This window comes from Vicugna pacos, chromosome 5, assembly GCF_048564905.1.
Source record: "Vicugna pacos chromosome 5, VicPac4, whole genome shotgun sequence".
NCBI lineage: Eukaryota > Metazoa > Chordata > Mammalia > Artiodactyla > Camelidae > Vicugna > Vicugna pacos.
Window position 1 is genome coordinate 92,831,321 of NC_132991.1, and position 17,163 is coordinate 92,848,483.

Sequence of the window (17,163 nt, forward strand, 5' to 3'; positions counted from 1 at the left end):
AGCCTCCCAGTTTGATAACCTGCCCAGTGGAGGTGACGTCATGGGCATCTCCCTGCATGATGGGTGGGATGAGCCCCTCTTTCGAGGGCATCCTGGCAAGAGCTGCCCGAATTAAAAATGCATGGGTCATTTGACCCAGGAACTTCTCTTTTAAGAATTTTTCCTACAGATTTTTTTCCTGTACGTGTCCACAAAGAACATATAAAGGTATTCATTGCAGCACTGATGGAACAGCAAAGGGTGAACGCAGTCTGACCGAGAGTGGACCAGGTGTCAGATAAATTATGCTGTAGCCACAAAGTGGGGTGTCGCGTAGCTGATATAAGACAAGACCAGTCTATGAGCTGATGTGAAACACTATCCAAGGTATAGTATTAAGCCAAAGAGCAAGGGGCTAGAATAGTATATACGCTAGTTACCATTCATGTCAGAAAAGCGGAGTGTATTTTTGTGAGTGTGTGTGCACGTATCTGCCCGTCCCCTGACACACACACACGCACAGAGCAGAAGGCCGTGTGTAGCTTCCAGAAGTGCCGGGCTGGAGCCTGTAGACTCTGCAGCGACCCACAGGGGCCCGCGGGGTGCAGAGTCGAGGGCACCTGTGAGCTGGACTCAGCCTACTGGGGAGGGAGGACAGCCTGGATCCGGGCACCCGAGATGGGTGGCTGATGTGAGCCACGTGGCACAGAGTGAAAAGCTAGCCCTGGGACTGGCAGGAGGCCACTGTTTGGAGAAAGCAGGGTGACCAGGCTGGGAGGTGACACCTCAGTGTGAGTGTCCTGGGGCAGAGCGCGCACCTGGGGGTGGTATCTGGGCCAGCTTTACTGATCTTTAAGACTCGAGTGACCCTGAAGCCGCACTGTTCAGTGTACTAGTCACACGAGCCACCGGCGGCCTTTTAAGTCAACGTTAAATAGAAACCCGGTTCCTCGCGGCGTCAGCCCCGTTTCAAGCGCTCAGCGGCCACACCGGCCCCCCCGCCGGGACGGCACCCCTTAGGTTTCTGTCGGTTAATGACTGACCGTTCCTGAAGCTTCACCGCAGCGGGTCTGTACGCGCTCTGGAAAGTGTGAAAACGGAGACCAAAAGAAACGGTGTTGTCTGCTGTGAACGATTTCATAATGTTTATTTCTTGACAATCAGGATTTTCCTCGCTTGACAATTCAGATCTGTTGTTTTGCAGCGACCGTCAAATCCTGGAGCTCTGAAATGCTCTTCCTGGGCCCTGACTGCGGTCTGTTCCCACGACGGGCGGACGAAGGGGCTCAGTGGGCCACGCGGGGGGAGGGGGACGCGCGTTTAAGCGCTGCCTGCGCGGAGGCCAGGGAGTCTGTCCCCCTCTCAGGCCGCTCTGAGCCTCGGCCAGGCAGTCTGGAGTGGGTCAGGGGAGGGCAGGCCGGCAGCCCGCTCACCCTGGGGTGCCTTTGGTGCGCGAAGGCGAATGCTTGGCAGCGCACTTGGGAAGTGGAGTTTGTTCAAGAGGAAGGGTGGTTTCTAGTGTGTGTGTAACATACCCAGAGCACAGGGTCTCTTCCTGTTCTGACCTGTGTCCCTCTTCTGTACAGACCCAGGCTGGGGGGCCTGTGCTGGTGGCCAGAAGACAGCTGGGAACCACTGGTCGTTTGGGGCATTAAAGATCAAATTCCAGGAATGCCTAGAGATCCAGTTTGGTCCAGAGCCCAAGACTGCGCAGCTCTGTGGTGTAGTCAAACCCTGTCCAAGAGTTCATCTGCATTAAATTTAACTCAACGTGCCCCACTTCAGTTTGTCTCCATCCTTTGATTACGTTCTCAGCACAATTTAGAACTGGGTTACCCACTATCTTCCACCAAATAAACTTCCATATTCTTGCAAAATCCAGTCTTTTGAAACTTACCTTTCTACTCTTTCATCTTTTTCTTATTTCTTTATTTAGGGTTTCCCATTTCCTATTTCTAGCCCATTTCTATGTTGTGGTTTTCATCCAGCCATTGGTCTGCCAACGTCCCAGTGCTTTTCAAGAGCAGTGAACTGGGAACTAGGAGGCAATGATTTCAGTTCCAATGTTCCAAAGATTAGCTGTGTGCCCCTGGGCCTTATGTCCCCATCTTCAAACTTAGAAAATTCAGAGTTAAATTTTAAGATCTTTTTTAGTTCCAGCAAACACATTACTGAGTCAGTTCAAGAAAAGCAGCCTTTATTCCATTCTGTATCACATATTAACAGCACAAAGAATTAATTTATTAAAACACACGCAAGAGAACGTGCAGCATGTATGGTTCAGTAAAAAGCAAGTAGTGCCGGTGGTGGCCTGAACTTACTCGTTGTCAGATGAGAGTATTTCTTAGCCATCAAAATTTAATTTGGCAACTAGTCCTGATGAGACGAAGTGTCCAGCTTGGAAAGGCTGGGGAGTGTGTGTAGAGTGGACTTGGTTATACACAAACTTTACATAGACTGAGAAACAGTTACGAGCTCTAGAAACAGTTGCTGTGGACAAGCAACTTGGTGGACAGTCTGGAGGGGTCTCGCTGAGCCAGGGCAGGGCTGACGGGCTTGGGGCCTGGGCGCGGCCGTCTTCGCACAGGCGACGGTGAACCTCCGTGTGGGAGAGTCGGGGCCGCCTCCACCCCTGAGTGAGACTCAAGCTCGGCCCCTCAGGAAGGCACTACTTTTTCTTTTTCTCCGTTTCCCTTTTGTTTCCTTTCTTTTTCCCTTTGTCCTTTTCATTCTCTGCGTTACCTCCCGTTAACGCCAGGGCTCGCTTTCTCCCCATCGGGGTTTTGGCGTACCAGACCTGAAATCAAACAGGTGTTCAGGAAAACAGCAGAGGGATGGAAGTCCCTGGTATACCCTTAAAAACAAAGACAAGCTGCTAAAGCGAGGGGGAAGCAGCCATTAAACACTGGACATTTAACATACGTTCAATACAGATTCTTTCTCAGCAGGTTTACCGACCTGTATTTCTACACAATTTGAAACTTCTACCTCAAGGAGTTAACAGTTAAAGAGAATCACTGGTCAAATCTAATCAACAATCCTTCCCAACTCAGCCACCCGGCTTCCTGGGGATCTTGCTCGATCCACAAAGTATGGGTTTTCTTGGTAACGTGAATGGCTCCCCATGGGTCACACGCGGCCACCAGAAGCTGGACTGGTGACCGTGGGTGAATCTCAGGAGGACATTCAAACACCTTGAGGGAGACCGTTGAAAACATGGCTGATACCAGAGCCAAAACACTGAGCATTTAATGATCACAACGGAGCTTCGGCTCTGTTCTTTTTAAGCTGTGTGACCTGGAACAAGTCATTCTGCCTCTTGTGTGTTTTTGCTTTTGTTTGTTTTTGTTTTTTGGCTGCTGTAGCAAATTTTCACAAAATCAGGGGCTTAAAGCAGAACACTTATCATTTTATAGTTCCGGAGGTCCAAAATGGGTCTCACGGGGCTAAAACCAAGGTGTCCGCGGGCTGCGTTCCTCTCTGAAGCCCCGGTGGGGTCTGCTCCCTTGCCTTTTGTGGTCTGCAGAGGCCACCTGCTCCCTGGCTGCGGCCGCCTCCGCCTTCCCGCCAGGAATGCTGGGCTGCCCGCAGCGCCCGTGAGTCCTCCCGCCGCGGTCTCTCCGTTCTCTCTTCCGACGCCCTCTTCTACTTCTTATGATTACACTGGACTCATGAGGATAAGTCAAGGTAATGTGCCTTAAGGTCGGCTGATTAGCAGCCTGACTCCATCTGAAACCTGAATTCCCCTTCACCGTGGAACCTAACATACGCCCAGGGGCCAGGGACTTGGATGTAGACATCTCTGGGAAGCGTTCCACGCCTCACTGTAACTCAGTGTCTTCATCTGCAAAACGAGAATGGTGAGGACTAACTGAGCTGACAGGGGACCCGGTGTCCAACAGTCACAAGTATTGGCCCACATTATTATGACAATTACATCGTCACCATGACACTTTTTCTCCATCGTGTCCGCAGAGCAGGCTACACATGTTTGGAGAATCTGCAAGACCTTGGTCGGACACACTGTCAGAAGCACAATTAGGTAAGACTTCTCAGGGCAGAAATGGTAGACCTGATTGCCAGCAGCCTCAGCCACGGAAGCACCTTACTCAGCAGAGTGATGGTGTTGTTCCGTCTACCCATCTGCTCAGTACATTTGCCACTAAACAATGAACTGAACACCTAGACGGGGCAGGCGCTGTGCCAAGCGCTGGGGCGCCAGCAGGAGAGGAAGCGGTGGGGGAGGGTGGGGCTGGTGGTGATGCTGGTATAATGATTAAAAATATTAAAAAAATTTTGAATAAAATGATCACATGTGCCAAAAACATCTGTGAGAAGCATATGCGTTCTCATCTCAGGTTATAAAGTGGTGGCATTTCCTTCTTTTGCTTAGTGTGATGGGTTACAGTTCCTGGACCTCAAGGACCTGTAACAGACAGAAAACCTTCTAGAGATCATTTCAGAAAGTTAAAAAGTATTAAGAGAAAGGATGGATTTTAACACTTCGCTCCTCAAAATAAGGAAGAAAACTATTATTTTAGAAAGGAGGAAAATACCCCAGGAGCTTCTGAAAAGAATGTATCACTTGAAGAGGATAAATACTTTCTAAAATTTTATTTATTTATTTTTTGAGCTGTCATTGATTTTGCACATTTTGTGACTTCTTTTTTTGTTTTTTTTTTTTTTTGCGGGGGGGTAGATAATTAGGTTTATTTATTTATTTATTTGTTTATTAATGGAGGTACTGGGCAATGAACCCAGGACCTCGTGCCAGCTAAGCACGGGCTCTGCCAATGAGCTATAGCCTCTCCTGAGGATAAATACTTCAATTAACACTAACAAGGTTTAAATAGGTAACAAGTACATTAATTCAGATGCTTGGCACAAACTCTAGCTTGGAGTTGGAGATATTTCTTTTGAGTTTTACTGGAGCCAGAAACTCAGGAAACTATGGCTGATGACCCAGGTTTGGTCTGTTGCCTGTTTTTGCAAATAAAGTTTTATTGGAACCCAGCTGCACCCATTAATTTACATACTGCGTACGGATACCTCTGTGCTACGATGCAGATAAACGGTTGTGACAGAGGCCACGTAGCTCTCACAGCCTAAGATATTCACTCTCTGGCCCTTTATGGAAAAAGTTTGTCAACCCTTATGCAGATCATGATTCTGGGAGTCAGTATGTTTTGACTACTTTCAACCTCCACTGAAGCGTCAGGGGCACAGCAGAGGGAAGCACAGTTTTAGAGCTGGTGGAAGAGTGATGCGTTGTCAAGAGAATTTTCCCAATCTCCAGGGGGCTTTCAGACATAGGAGGCTTGAGCGAGAATTCCAACTCTCATTCTGGTGACTGACTGTGTGGCCAAGGATGTGGTGGATATAATCACATGGGTACAATTCTCCTCTCTTCTCTTCCCAGTTGGCCAAGGAAACTACCTTCAGGTCCAGAAGGAACACAGTTGTATTCATTTTTATTAAAAGGATTTTGAGGGGTGCTTGCTGGCCTGGGAACCAGGGATGGGGCCCCAGCGGTGACTGTGCCTGGAGAGGGCATATGATGCTCCAGTACATCTTTTCCTCTGATTAAAGAGGAATTCGGAGGAATTGATTCTCAAAGTTTCCTCTAGATCTAAAAGTCTCTGTGAACATCTCAGAATGTATTCAAAAATTAGAAAACTCACTTTTGGTGAATTCTCTCATGATTTCCTGTGGCAAGTGCACTGAAAGATGTGAGTGTCACAGCAAATACGAGGCAAGATCACCATATGCTACTTAGGGGCTGCTTGTCTCCATGCAAAACTTGTTCCATTATGTGAATTAGGAAGTAAAAACCAGTGAGAACCAGGAGAAGAGTGAGTGTGTGTGAGTGTGTGAGTGTGTGTGTGTGTGTGTGTGAATCCAATGGTTTTGAAGCTGTTACTCAATTCTGCAATTTGGCTGTTAATTTAGAAAGTCAGGGATCACGATTTCCCTAAAATTTGGAAAATGCACGCTTTACTGCTAAGGCCAGAAAGATATTATGACCCCCTAATTCCAAGTTTTCAAACCTCATTGGAGACAGCAGCGTTCAAGTCATGAAACTCAGGAGACTGGAGGGAAGAGGCAACACGACAAGTGTCTGCCGCTAAGACCTGGCCACATGGGGCTGTGTTTACCTTAAAGCTCTCTTCTTCCTCTTGGTAGACGGGGCTCATGCTGGTGAGCGCGGTGATGAACTCCACGGCGGTGAGCGGCTTACGAGCCTGCTGCCGGATTCTACGCTCCGTGAGCACCTCCTTCACCACCTGGACGATGTGCCCCTGGGTGAAGCCGTCGGAGATCTTTGCTAGGCAACTTACACTCAGGGCATCAGTGATGACTCCTTTGTTGCGCTGAATGATCTGCTTCCACAAAACTGTTGTAGCCAAGGTGGTAGAAAAGATAGAGAAGGAGTCACCCCAGAGAGAGCAGTGTTAACCTTGTTCTCAGAGCAAAGTTGCATCTCATCCCTAAACAGACATTTCTCCAAGAAAATACCCAGATGGTCAACAGGCACATGAAAAGATGCTCAGTATCACTAATTATTAGAGAAAAGCAAATCAAAACTACAATGAGGTATCACCTCACTCCAGTCAGAAGGGCCATCATCAAAAAGTCTACAAGTAATAAATTCTGGAGAGGATGTGGAGAAAAGGGAACCCCCCTACACTGTTGGTGGGAATGTAACTTGGTGCAGCCACTATTGAAAACAGTATGGAAATTCCTAAAGAAACTAAAAATAGAGTTACCATATGATACAGCAGTCCCACTCCTGGGCATATATCCAGAAAAGATGAAAACTCTAATTTGAAATGACATATGCACCCCAATGTTCATAGCAGCACTATTCACAACAGCCAAGACATGGAAGAAACCTAAATGTCCATCCACAGATGACTGGATAAAGAAATTGTGGAATATTTATACAATGGAATACTACTCAGCCATAAAGAAGAAGAAAATAATGCCATTTCCAGCAGCATGGATGGACCTGGAGATTATCATGCTAAATGAAGTCAGACAGAGAAAGACAAATATCACATGACATCACTTACATGTAAAATCTAAAATACGATACAAATAAACTTATTTCCAAAAGAGAAACAAGATCATAGACATAGAAAACAAACTTATGGTTACCAAAAGGGAAAGGGGGTGGAGGAGGGGTAAATTAGGATTTGGGATTAGCAGATACAAACTATTATATATAAAATAGATAAACAACAAGGACCTACTGTAGAGCACAGGGAATTATATTCAGTATCTTGTAATGACCTATAATGGAAAAGAATCTGAAAAAGAACATATATAAAAAACGGAACCACGTTGCTGTAGACGTGAAACATTGTAAATCACTATACTTCAATGAAAACAAAAAAGAAAAAAATAAAGAGAAAAATAAAGAAAATAAAAACCTGTCTCACCAAGAAAGGAGAGCACAGGGGATCTGCTCCAAGTTGGTTGTAATTCAAATGGGCAGGGAGCCACCTAACTAAACACTCACCCCTGAGTGATTTTCAAGCATAAGACGTTCACATCGATGACCTGAGGTCTACAGATGCACGATCCCTTGTGAATGGGCAGGGAAAATACAGCCAGGGTCAGTACCAGTTTAGTGCGGTTCTTTCAAAGATGCTCAGAATCTTTCCATTAACATGGGTGTACATAGCGTTTCAGCAGGCAGCCATTTGACTTGCTTTAGTTATAAAGATCATTTGTTACATTATTATTTTTATACGTGGATTTGGAATGCAGAGCCCAGTTTCCATTAGCCACTGCAGGGCTCAGTTTCCGGTGGGTTGTGACCCTGGATTACACATCATATTAGACAGAGCCTTATTCTCTGCCCCAACAGTGGCAAACACATGTAGATTGACAGGATCTACCGATGGGCGGCCTGCTGTTGTCTGGGTCAGCGGGACCTGGGGTAACCCAGACGTTGCACTTGGAGCACAGGGCTGCTGTGAAGATGAACTGTAAGGTGATTCCTAATGTTCACTCCACTTCAGGGACAGAATGCGCTCCTGCGTGACACGTCCGATAAACGACACTTAGAGCACCACGTCCATTCAGTAGCGAGAGGCTCCAGGGGAGCAAGTGAGCCTCTGCGACTTGCTTAGTTCCATCCAGGCAGCGAGCAAGGGTGAGGGCGCCTCTCGCAGAGCCAGTCCCAGCACCGCGAGGATCTGGGCCAACGTCTCTAAAGCATTTTGGCTTCCTTTGAGGAATATTGGAAACGGTGCTTTAAAAAGGCGAGCATCACTGCATGATCTCAGCACTGTCAGGGGTGCGAAGTGACCACTTCATCCAGAGACATCCACCCCAAACACCCGATGAAATGACAAGGCCTCTTTACTGCCAAGGAGTAGAATGACTTCCAGTGTTACCACGACCCACACCAGAGAGTCTAGCTTTTGGGCCATGCGTTATTTCAATAATTTGCCTCCACTGTCTTTGCTGTGGGGGGAGAGGGGAGGTCTTGGCCCCATGAGGGGCTGAACTGCTGGGAAGGGGTACATTGTACCATGAGGCCTGTACTCCTGGTCCACCAACCGTGGAAGGTTCCACATTAAGAACTGAGAGCTGTGGTGAGACCAGGAAGGGCCCCATGGGGCCCCAGATTGGCCTAAAACAACACCTACCCCCTGTGTCTGCACTGATACTTCCTGGGTGGCTTTATTTGAGCCTGAACCCATCTTAGACAGACCTGTCAAAGTGGGAGCAGAAAGATTTACGTCTCAGGCTGCTGTGAGAAGTAAGTACGAGAATGTATACAAAGAGCTTGGAAGGAACCCTCCTGGCCTGCGGCGGCACTGTGTTTCTGTGGCTCTGTTACTGTTCTGCGATTTTATTATTACTAGTCATTCCATTTTGTGCCACAGTTTCCTGTCGCTACTTAAAACCTCAATTATAAAACAAAACACAAAATGAACTACAGAATGTTTCTAAGCTTGTTTGTGTAAAGACAGACTGTAGGAGGTGAGGATTACCCTTATCTAAAAATAACCACTGCAGAGTTAGAAACCAGAAGCCAGAACCCGCGGTGAAAATAACCGCCGCCACCAGCAGACGGCATCGCCTCCTGTCCACGTCCGTAACCTCAGACCAGCAAACACGTCTGGGTGGTGGTCTTGGAAGCTGAGACGGGATCACGCTTCACGGGGCAGTCACAGGAGACAACCCCTAGAGCAGAGGACCCAGGAGACCCCCGGGCTGGGAGCCCAGAGCAGCTCCACTCCTGGGTGCCCACCGGCTGAGTTCCCGCCAGCAGCGTGGACTGCACGCGTCGGGGGTAAGCGGTGAGGGCCAAAGGCTCCAGCAACAACGCCGGCTCTGTCCCCTGCCTCCCTGTGACACTGCGAAAGTCACAACCTTCCAACCTTCAACCTGGGGAGTCTCCACACAAGGTTCATTAATAGTGATGCAAAAGACCCCCAAACGCTACAACTGCTTTGGTCTAGTGTGTTCATGTTAACACACCGCTGCCATTTGACATGTATGAGACTTGGTGTTCATGTGAAGTCCTGGCCAAGACTCCTCCAATACGTAAAACGCGGATGACTTCCCAACACTCACCATGTGCTAACCGGGGTGCGGTCACCGCCGGGGCGGGGCTTGTCCCCTGGCCCCAGGGCCAGAGATCCAGCCGTCTCAGACCCAGGGACGGGAAGGAGGGTCAGGCTGGACTCCCTCCTGTGCTTGACGGGCTAGACTTACTAGCATTTCCACGAATAGCTTCCACTGTTCTACAAAGCTGTTGGCTCATGGGTTCTTGACCTTCAAAGAGCTGCCAGGGGGCAAACAGGGGGCTCAGGAGGGAGCCCCACAGGCAGCACCGGAGCCGCCAGCAGGCTGCCGAGTCTTCAGCCCAGCGGTGCAGGGGGTGGGCGGAGGAGAAGAGCCGCTTGGGGGCCAGCGATGGGCGGGGTGAAGAGGACCAGAGGCCGGGATTCTGGAGGGCTGAAAGCGGCCGAGGTGCGCTCCGGATGGAGGGCTGTACCCTACTTTCTTCTCCAGGACACAGGAGGCTCCCCAGTTCTTCAGACTGGTCTACATTCTCTTCCTCGTCTTTAGACTGAAAGGAATCTGGTCTCTGGATTCCCAGCTCCCGTTCTGCGCTTCTGGCATTCCACAGGGAGTCCACCCTGGCTAGTGCTCGAGATGACAGAGCATCTTAAAACATATTTTCATCTGGGATTTTGCAAAGCACAAGAGGTGAATAATATGATTTGGATGAGTTCCTGGCCTCTGAGACCCAGAATTCCAGAAACGCTGAAAGACACGGGCTGGACTCATCCCAGCAGACACGGGGCCCAGGCTGGGGGGCCTGTGATGAATTGGGTTATTAGTGGAACAGACCCCAAGGAAGAGCAGCAAGAGCAGGAAGCGTTAGGAACGTGGAGAGGAGGCAGCCCACAGGGGTTTCTGGGGACTAGACACGGCATCAATCAACCTGGGGGTGGATTTTCTACGTAGAGACATTTTGAAGGAAACAGCTTGATTTGGGGAAAGGAGGCAGAGGGTGAATTATATTTGGTAAACCTTAAGGACCGCGTCTCCTCCGGCTGGTCCACCCTTCGCTCCTCAGCCCTGCTACTGCCCCGCACCGCCTAGAGGAGCCTGAGCGGTTGGATGGTGAGTGTCTCCACACACCTCCGGCGCTCTGCTGCCAGCAGACAGATGGCCAGGCAAGGGCCCACGTTATGGATTTGCAGCCCATGCTTTATGGGCTGAAGAGACCATTTTTGATCACTGCAAAGACAGGGACAGTCTTTCTTTAAGATAGATGTCCCGGCCACTGTGGCTGTGATGACTTCCAGGCCACTGGGGGAGACGTCGGGCAGCATTGATGATGTTGGCTAGAATGGCGGCCTGAACAAATCACCCACCGAGAAAGAAATATGAGAGAAGCATGTGGGTTAGTGGACAGAGCCCTGGGCCCAAGACGATCGCTGCTGCAGGTTTATCATCTGCCCACAAGTGGAGGGATGTTTTTCCTTCCTCCCCCATGATGCTGCCGGGAGGGGATTCAGGTTGGAATCTGTCACGTGATCTGAGCCCTTCGAGACGCCTGGCATTTCATCAAAAGAACACAACTGTCCTTGTCATACATCAGTAGCTTCATTTTTAAAGGGCATATGGTTTTGTCAAACAACAGGAACTATTCAATCCAAAGTCAAGAGTGATGCTCCACCCCCTTGAAATTAACAACACCCTGCCTTATTCCTTGAAGATCAGCTTAAAACCGTACATACAATACAGAAAAGAGGAGGGGAGAGAGAGAGAATTGTCTAACCAAGGGGCACGAGAGTGGGAAAGCTGATAACGCCAGGGGCCTGGAACCCTCTGCACTGACTCCTGGGGGACTGAGAACGTTGGTGCTCGCCCAGCCCTGTGCTGGCTCTTTCCTTGGCTAAAGGACACATCTCTGCTCCCTTGAACCCTGGTGGGGCCTTGTGAGTCCTTCCGGCCAGTGCAATATGGGTAGAAGAACTGCTGGTCCCTTCTGTCTGGTGCCTAAAGTCTCCTGAGAGAGCATTTACACTATTTCTTTCTTTCTTTTACTTTGATGCTGGCTGGTTGGAAGGATCCACTGGAGGCCCTAGTAATGGAGAAGCCACTAGGTGGATAGAGAAGTAACTGGGACCAAAGCCTTCCTGTCCTTTGTATGTAACATCAATTTATGAAGTCACGATCACAGTTTACCCAGACAGAAATGGGTGCACCTTGCAGATGGAGTGGCTAATAAGCTAAGTGTTTATAATGTACAGAGGGTAAAGGGTTGTGCTTTTAGCCAATCAATTGACCAGGAGCTTAAGATCAACCAGAAAGGACTGCATATCCCCTCCTGGGTTTTGAAGGTGCTGTTGTGACTAGGGAAGGATTAATAGAAACCAAACCTGACCCAATAATTTTATCAGCAATGCTAACCAGCCACCACGTCTTCACTCCCGCCATCTCTACCACAACCACCGCCATGACCACCATCAACTCCATCACCACTGTGCTGCTGCCACCACCACCTCCACTTCCAGCTCCATCACCGTCTCTAAACCCGATCTACCACCGCCCTCCAGCACTACGGGCAATGAAGTCTACCCTCAGTGGGCTGCGCCTGCGGTACTCACACCCTGTGTGGCCCACTGTCCTTGAACCTGGGCTGGCCCTGCGACTTGCCCTTGACCAGGAGAGTGTTGTGGAAGTGACCCTGTGACTTCTGAGTCTGGGTCACAAGAATCCTCCCAGCTTCTGCCTCAACCTCTTGAAATGTCTGCTCTGAGGATGCCCCCTCTGGGGACCCAGCTGCTGTGCTGTGCAAGGCCACGGGGAGAGGCCGGGTGTAGGAGGTCTGGTCCCCAGTGCCAGCTGAGCTCCAGCTGGCAGCCAGCAACGAGTCTAGTTGTGGAAGAACTGTCTTGGATATCCAGCCCTGTCTTCAGATGACAGGGGCCGTCTGACTGCAGTATCACGAGACACTTCAGGGGGACCCCCATCTGAGCCCAGTGGACCCTGAGAACCACGAGAGGCATCCTTTGTTGTTTTAAGCCACTGGAGAGGCCTGTTGCACAGCAACAGATAACAGAAACAACCACCCGCACACCTGCCGGTTCCCTGTGCCGTTTACCAGCCGGCCACTTAAACACTCCTCCTCCACCGCCACCACCACCTTCTCCCTTCCCTCTCCTCCTCCTTCACCATCTTTCCCCCGCCTCTCTCCTATACCACCACCCCTGCTCTTTGGGGAGCTGAGACAGTTCTGGGTGTCCTGCTAACCACCCCACAGAAAGGTCATAACAGCCCCATGAACTAAACAGGTCTCCTACTTCACAGATGAGAAACTGGAGGCTCAGAAGGTCAGCAGCTCAGCAAGGTCATGAGCTATTCAAAACCAGGTTTTGCCAGAGCTCACATCTCTTCCTAAGTCATTACACTGCCTCCCAGGGTCCTTTTTTTGTATTGTTCCCATTAAAAAATACAATTCAAAAGAAGTGGATTTTGAATCCATCCAAGACAAAGACTTTTATAAAAATGTAAGCTCTTGTTGTGGTCAGTGTTTAAGTCGGTCAACATTCTCTTGGACTAATATTTTGAGACTGGAAAAAGAAAACCTGTAGACCTGGTGAAAAGAAATACGGTTGCAGGAGAATGACTCCATCACCACGGGCGCAAGATGAGTGACCTTAATCTACCCGTCAAAAGGACAATCAGCACCGGGGCCCAAAGTAGTCACCCCTGTCTGGTTGCCTTTTGTCTTGGGTGGAAGGAATTATGTTAACCAGAGAGCAGAGATGTGCGTTTTGTTCTTAGACCTGATGTTTACACTTATGACTCCATCACAGGGATGGTCACTGGGTGACCAGGGCCACCTGCAGGCCAGCACGGGATGGCCCAGCCTTTGCTGCTGCACATGACAAGGGGCGAGGGGTACTTGCCGAATCTGGAAGCGTAGTCCGGTCTGGGAACCAAAATAATTTTTTGGTAAACTCTGCAAAATGGTTGAAGTTCAGCATCGAAAGGTCGCTGTGTTGTCCCCACGATCAGAATTCTATCGTCTGGTTTCAGGAGCTTCAGGATTTTGGGAAGCTGTTTTTTCAGGCGTTTAGGTTCCATCTGGGAGAAAAAGAGAGGGGAAAAAATGAGCCTGCATCTAGAAAAGAGAATTAATAACAAAAGAAAATGTACCCTGTGATGCATGTGCAGCATAAAGTCTGTCAAAGTGATTCCAGGGCTCTGATAAACACACTCCTAGAGCTCGTCCTGGGCCGGGTCTTGGGACATGGCTCCTGGTCCGGGTGGTCCGAATCACAGGCACTTCCCTTCCTGAAGCCTGGTGTTCAGATTTGGAAAGGGGGAAGGAAGGAAGCACCTGACCGAACATTTGAGCCCCGTTAACCTTAAGAACGGGAAACAGGGCGGATTTCCAAGCGGAAGGAAGCTGGTTGGGATTGAGAATCAGTTTCTAGTGTGTTCCTCCGAGCTGTTTTGAAGGGGAACTCAAGAATTCCTTTGCTGGCTGCGGTGACAATGAAGGACTAGGGTCCTGGCTCTCCTGTCTGAAAACACCCAGCTACAGTAAGGTGTGAAAGTTCTCCCTCTGAAGCAGGCTGGCTGCAGTGTGAGTCTGTGCTAGTTCGGTGTAATCTCAGCTGATGAGGGGCGGGAGCCGGACGCCAGGCACCCTGGGCAGGATGAGTCCCCCCCCGGAAGGGTCAGACTTGGCCACGCCACCACGGCAACACACGGGCTTTAACTCAACCAGGACTCGCACAGGGAGAGAGGAGGGAGTCGCTGGGGTGACGGAGCCCCCACAGAGACGCCCAGGCACAGCTGGGCCTCCTTTGCTCCCATTTGGCTCAGGGACAACTGAGCCAGAAAGTTAAAGGGCCCGTCTTTCCTGGGGTTTTTCTGGAGCCACCCAAGCATCCACGAGCTGCTCTGTGGAGACGGGGTTGCCTGTTTGGTCCTGTGTCCTGCACACCTGGCCAGGAGCCAGTCCTGCACGCCTGCCTGCAGGAGGGGGCCGGGGACATCTAGGGAAGGGAGTGGGCGTGTGATAAATTCCACCCTTGGGAACAAAAGCGAACTGCAGGGTCCTGGAACCCCAGTGGGTGTGGGGTGACAGAGTCATGCACGGCTGCAGGGCCTTTGGGATGGGGACACTGTGCTGAAAACCTGCTCCCTGGGAGACCCTTTGCCCCACCCCCTGCAGAGCTGGGAGTCAGAACCCTGCTGGCCAACCTGCTGCGCGGAGGGAGGGGTAGGGACCAGCCAGGGAGGGAAGGGGCTGTGGCCGCCCTGGGGCTGCAGTGCTGAGCCCCTCCTTTCTTCCCTCTTTTGATCAGCAGAAAGGCCCAGTTCCGTGTCTGGATTGACAAGGCGCAGGGAAAAGACTGGAAGAGACAGAGCAGGACCCTGGGCCGAGGGCCCAACTGCAGGAAAGCCCCGTGGGAAGTTGCTGAAACCTTTGGCTCCAACAAGGCAGGAGACTGGGGGCCCGCCTGGACCTCCTGGGATGGGACACACGTCAGCCTTGCTCATTACTTCTTCTGCCCGGGCTGGCTGTAAACCTTCAAGTTCAACAGCGTCTACTGAGCGCGTCCTTGTTCCAGGGACCGCTCTCATGCCTGACGTGGACTTCCTCACCTCCTCTCCACAGCCTCTCCAGGAGCAGGACACTCTCCCTCTGGAGACGCCGGCCTGAGGCACCGGGAGGCTGAGTGACCCAGAGTGAGCGTGCAGGACCCCGGCTGTGAACTCGGAGGCGGTGACGCCTGCCCCTCCCCCTCCCCCAGGGTCCCTGCCTCTCGGGGGTGGGGGATATGCCTGGGCCCTTGCTTATCCCCTTCAATTGCCTTCCAATACAGGGGTCTAACCCAGTTGAGGCCTGTAATGGAGATTTAAAAGTATATTTATTGTTATTATATATTTTGCTATATGTTATATTATTATATTTACATCATTATAATGTATATCAACTTTTTTGAGATATACTTCACACACCACACAATTCACCTACTTAAAACGTAAGATTCACTGGTTTTTAGGATGTTCAGTGTTGTGCAGACATCATCACAATTAATTTCAGATCAATTTCATTTTCACCACCCCAGAAGACTGTACCTGTTAGCAGTCACTGCCCAGTTACCCCCAACCCCCGCCTCTGATCCGAGGCAACCACTAATCTACTTTCTGTCTCTACAGATTTGTATGTTCTGAATATTTCATAAACAGAATCATACAATATGTGTGTGTGTCTGGCTTTTTTCAGGTAGCGTGATGTTTCGAGGCTCACCCACGTTGTGGTGTTTTAGGACTTAATTGCTGCATGATGTGCATTGCACAGTTACGCTGCATTTTATTTCTCTATTCATCAGTTGGTGGACATTGGGGTTGCTTCTACTTTTTGGCTATTGTGAATACTGTCACTTTGAACATGGGTGTGCAGGATTTTGTATGGACTAATGTTTTCATTTCTCTTGGGTATGCACATAGATATTGAATTGCTAAGGTCATGTGGTAACTCTGTGTTTAACCTTTTAAAGAAATACCAGACTGTTTTCCAAAGTGTCTGCACCGTTTCACAATCCTAGCAGACAGCAGAAGATTTAAGTTTCTCCACGTCCTTGTCAACACTTGTTACTGTCTGTTCTTCTTTTTTTCCCTTTTATTTGGCCATCTTGGTGGGTGTGAAGTAGAACCTCACTGTGGTTTTTGAGTGTATCTCCCTGGCAGCTAATGATGTTGAGCGTCTTTTCACGTGCTTCTTGGCTACTGGTATATCTTCTTTGGAAAAATGTCTATTCAGATCCTTTGCCCATTTTTAAATTGAGTTATTTGTCTTTTTATTATTGAGCTGTAAGAGCTTCTATACGTTCTAGATGCAAGTCCTTTGTCAGATAGATGATTTGCAAATACTTCCTCCCGTTCTGAATTGTCTTTTCACTTTCTTGATGGTGTCTTTCACAGCAAAACCATTTTTAGTCCTGATGAGGTTCAATTTAACTTTTCTTTTGTTGCTTGTGCTTTTGATGTATCCCAGACACCACTGCTTAATTCAAGGTCACCCAGAGTTATGCCTCTATTTTCTTCTAAGGGTTTTATAGTTTCAGCTCTTACTTTCAGGTCTGCGATGCATTATTGGTTAACTGTGTGAGGTAGGGGTCCAGCCTCATTCTTCTGCAGGTCCCAGCACCATTTGTTGAAAAGACTGTTCTTTCTCCATTGAAATGTCTTGACACTTTTGTCAAAAAAATCAATTGATCATAAATGTGAGGGTTTATTTCTGTACTCAGTTCTATTCCATTGATCTGTCTGTCTCTCCTCAGACCAGTGCCGTGCTGTCCTGATTGCTGCAGCTTTGTGGTAAGCTTAGAAATCGGGAAGTGCGAGCCTTCCAACTCTGTTCTTTTCAAGACTGTCCTGGCCATTCTGGGCACCTTGAATTTCCATACAGATTTTTGGATCATCTTGTCAGTTTCTGCAAATAAGCCAGCTGAAATTTTGTTGGAGATTGTATTGAATCTGTAGATCAATTTGGGACTTCTTGCCATCTTAACAATATTAAGTTTTTCAATCTATGAACATGATGCATCTTTCCATTTATCCAGATCTTTAACTTCTTTCAACAATGTTTTTGTAGTCTTCAGAGTAGAAGTCTTGCACTTC

At 49.1% G+C, this 17,163-nt stretch overlaps 1 protein-coding gene across 1 annotated transcript in view; it reads right to left on the reverse strand.

Moving 5' to 3' along the window:
• Nucleotides 1-2,155: 2,155 nt before the first annotated feature.
• Nucleotides 2,156-17,163, reverse strand: part of DRC11 (dynein regulatory complex subunit 11) — a 148,833-nt gene continuing 133,825 nt past the window's right edge. The window contains exons 17-19 of the mRNA XM_072961889.1: nt 13,431-13,608; nt 6,135-6,373; nt 2,156-2,776 (exon numbers count right to left, since the gene is read on the reverse strand). Of these exons, the coding sequence (XP_072817990.1) occupies nt 2,648-2,776; nt 6,135-6,373; nt 13,431-13,608 (546 nt within the window). The 3' untranslated portion in view covers nt 2,156-2,647. The remainder of the gene's footprint in view (nt 2,777-6,134; nt 6,374-13,430; nt 13,609-17,163) is intronic.